General features: G+C 40.7%; 1 protein-coding gene across 1 annotated transcript in view; it reads right to left on the reverse strand.

The window, feature by feature from the left end:
• Positions 1–1,720: 1,720 nt before the first annotated feature.
• Positions 1,721–3,890, reverse strand: part of PFDN4 (prefoldin subunit 4) — a 10,618-nt gene continuing 8,448 nt past the window's right edge. The window contains exon 3 of the mRNA XM_007938420.1: positions 1,721–1,852. Coding sequence (XP_007936611.1) covers positions 1,721–1,852 — 132 coding nt within the window. The remainder of the gene's footprint in view (positions 1,853–3,890) is intronic.

Raw genomic sequence — 3,890 nt, forward strand, 5'->3', positions numbered from 1 at the left:
TATTTTGGCACATCACTGCCATCTGCTGGAAAGTGAATACAATTACGTTTTCCAAATACCAAAGCCTGTGTGTTTTGGGAAGTGAAGGATAAACCTTCTCCTTAAGCAACAAGCCTTACTCTAGAAGATATAGCTGCCTACCTCCCACAATATCATCAATGTCAACCTCAATTAATTACAAAGACTAAAACAAAGTCTAAAACTTTTCATCATGAAAATGCAGTAAAAGCACTACACATTTCCATTCCAGTAAAACCCATGAAAGCTGCAAACTGTGTAAGGTGCAAACCTGTCAGAAAAGGAAAACAAATAGTTTCTACTAACAGAGAGCAACAGAGAAGTGGTAGGACTGGACCGTGTCAAAGTCAGAAAACCGGTGAGAGCCAGAAAAACAAGGCAGCCCTGTCAAGTTCCGGCTGTTTCACAGCACTACATCTCTTGGCTCTTAAACATTCTTGTTGTGCTCTGTTTGTATGAATGTCCACGTATCCCAACATGGCAGAACACTATCCTTTTACCACAATCAATGCTGCTGATCTATGTATCAAAGCTATCTTAAATATATTTAATATATAGCATGTATATGTAAGTAAAATATACACATTCCTATGTTTTAAAAATGTGACAATGGCCTCATCGTGAAATAACTCCAGTTGACACACTGCGGTGTAGTAAATTACTTGGTATGGCTTTTCTAGCCGTAAGTCTTTGTAAATTCTGTGGTGGAATTTGTATGAGCAACAGAGTAGCTCCTGATTATTAAAGTCATCCACCTGGGGTATTTCCGTTGGGAGCAGCACAAAGCAATCTTCTGGGAAGTTCACTCTCTCTCACGTGTATAGAATTCTGATATTGGGATTGGTTAGCAGTCACTCTGCCAGGCTTAAAAGGAGCCCTTCTAGAGGCAGAAGAAGTCTCTCTGACTCCTGGCTGTGAAAGACATGCTGCTGAGAGAAACGCACTCCTGAGAGACACGTGCTGCTGAGAGAGACACCGAGAGAGACACACTGCTGGGAGAGAGACTGTTGGCTGAGAGAGGGCAGGCTGAGAGAGATTGAGCATTGTTCCTGAACTTGAATTGTAGCCTAGTGCTTCCCTAATAAACCCCACAATCTGTGAGTTCTGTGTGGCCACTGCAGCGAATTATCAAACCCAGCAGGGAGGTGGTGGGTGTTGCAGGAGGAACAGTTGGTGTCAGGGTTGGTGAAAGGGCTGGAGGGAGGCAGCATGTCTGGCCTCACAGGGATAGGCCTTGGGCTGCTGATGGTGATTCTGTCTTCCTCTTGGGGGGTTAGAGGAGGTCAGAAGATGAGGCCTCCTTGCCCCATTGGCACACACGTAATGCTTTCGCCGTCACTAAACAGCACCTTGAAACAAGACATACAAGAACACGGCACAGATTTTCTTGTAAATGAAAACTGGAACAAATGTTCTAAATGATAATATAGACACATGAAAAGATTGCTTAACTGCTTTTAATAACATGACATAAAGCCCCTAGACGTGATATAATCATTATGCAAAATACATAGATGAATACTGTCTTCTTTTAAAAATATAAAATAAATAAGCAAGACATGTGAAAATAGGCAAGTTTCCATTAAATAAATGAAAATTTTAAAAAAAAGTTTTGCTTTCCATCTCATTTGAAGAAGGGAAATTATCATTTTAAACAATATTCAAGTTTATTAAACAAATTAAAAAAAGCATTATAAAATGTTTAACTTTCATCAGCTTCAAGGTTTATGTTGCTTCCAAATTTTGCATACAGCTGAACTTTCAAATCTGCTAACACCCGCTGAATTGATTCCACCCTGGATTCTAAGGCATCAATTTCTTCTTGCAAATTTTTCTGGGGGGAAAAGAAAGTTTAAATTAATTCTATTCAATTGGATCATTTCTGAGCATCTGTGTCTGAAGTAACACAGGGGAGGAATTTTAGGTCTTCAAGAAGGTTCTGAACTTTGCACAGGCAGCAAACACTCAGATCTAAACCAAAAGTCTGCAGACAGTCATTTTAATTCATGGTCCATATTTGCTTCTCACAGAATGAATCAAGCTGTTTTCCTCAGTTTTTACTGTTTTAAAACATGATAGTTAAAATGAAACCAATTCCTAACTTATCCTATTCTAATAGAACACGGGACCCTGGTGGCACAGTGGTTAAGCACTTGATCACGAACCAAAAGGTCAACGGGTAGAATCCACCAGGTTCTTTCTCTGGGGGAGGAAGATGAGGCAGTCTGCTTCCATAAAGATTTATAGCTTTGGAAACCCTTTGGGGCAGTTCACCTGTGTCCTATAGGGTTGCTAGAATCAGAATCAACCCAACAGCAAGAGGTTTTTGGTGGTTGTGTTTTTAAAAAAAAAAAAAAAAAATTAAGAAGAACCATATACATAAGACATCTTGTTAACCGTTTATCATGGGTTGAGCCTCTGACACAGTTTCTCCCAACTTCCTAAAAAAATAACTATGAAACTACAGGAAATGATAAAAACTCACAATATCATCAAGAATTAAAATTAACAGCCTGTGGTCAAAATCTGGCAGGAATTATCACTAGCTACAAGGCTGGACTTAGTAAAGAGACACTCACTCCCCCTTTTGCCCTAAGACAAAATGGCTCTGCCCATATGAAAGGCCTAAGTTCCTGCCTGGCTAGACCAAAACACATGACAAAGAAAATATGAAATCGTAGGCCCAACACAGCCACTAACATGAGGAACAAAAGAAAACATGCTATCACCTGTGAAGGTGTTGTGGTTGTTGTTGTTATGTGCCGTCAAGTTGGACCCGACTCATAGCGACCCCTCCTTGGGTTTCCAAGGCAGTATCAGTACGGAAGTAGATTGCCCAACCTTCCTTCCGAGGAGTGGCTGGTGGGTTTGAACCGCCAGCCTTCTGGTTAGCAGTCAAGTGCCTTAGGCATTATGCTACCAGAGCTCCTGTGAATGTGTTAGAAATACAAATTCTTGGACCCCACCCCATGCTGCTGAACTCCACTCTCAGGTGGGGCTCAACAATCTGAACCATTCTTAACAAGTTGCTATGAGTCCACATTGACTGGACAGCAACAGTTCATGGTAAGGTAAGGACAATTCTGGAGCTTGGCAAAAGTTTGAAAATCATCGTTAGAAGACAAGAAGCAGAAATAAGACACATAGCCATTAGCTATCGTTGTCAGATGCCGTCCAACTGGCTGTAACTCAGTGACCCCATGTACGACAGAACGCAATGCTTCCTGTGCCATCTCATGATCACTGCTGTGTTTGAGCCCAACGAGTATCTGCTGGATGAACAAAAATTACATGGAATGAGAAAACTGTCCTACTAGAATGTTAACTGACAAAGGACGAAGCAAAACTATTCAGAGAGAAAAGAGAGAACATGAAAGACATATATGAAAATCTAAGGGCTTTCAACCAGTTCATTTCAGCTTGGCCACCTGATTACACCTCAACATAAAGAAAATGAAAATCCTCCCAACTGGACCAACAAGCAACAACATGATAAACAGAGAAAATACTGAAGTTGTCAAAGAGTTCATTTTACTCAAATGCATAATCAATGCCCTTAGAAACAGCAGTCAGGAAATCAAAGAACTTATTGCATTACACAAAGCTGCTACAAAAGCCCTCTTTACAGTATTGCAAAGATGTCTCTTGGAGGACTAAAGTGCACTTGACCCAAGCCATGGAATTTTTAATCACATGCATGCGAAAGCTGGACAATGACTAAGGAAGACCAGAGAAGAATCAATGCATTTGAATTCATGATGGTGAAGAATATTGAACAAACAAATCTGTCTGAGAAGAAGGTCAGAATGCTCTTCAGAGGCAAGGACGCCAAGACTTTGCCTCCTGTACTTTGATATGTTACCAGGAGGGAC

Source organism: Orycteropus afer, unplaced genomic scaffold (assembly GCF_000298275.1).
Source record: "Orycteropus afer afer isolate SDZICR_OR568_19922 unplaced genomic scaffold, OryAfe1.0 scaffold00049, whole genome shotgun sequence".
In the NCBI taxonomy this organism is placed as follows: domain Eukaryota; kingdom Metazoa; phylum Chordata; class Mammalia; order Tubulidentata; family Orycteropodidae; genus Orycteropus; species Orycteropus afer.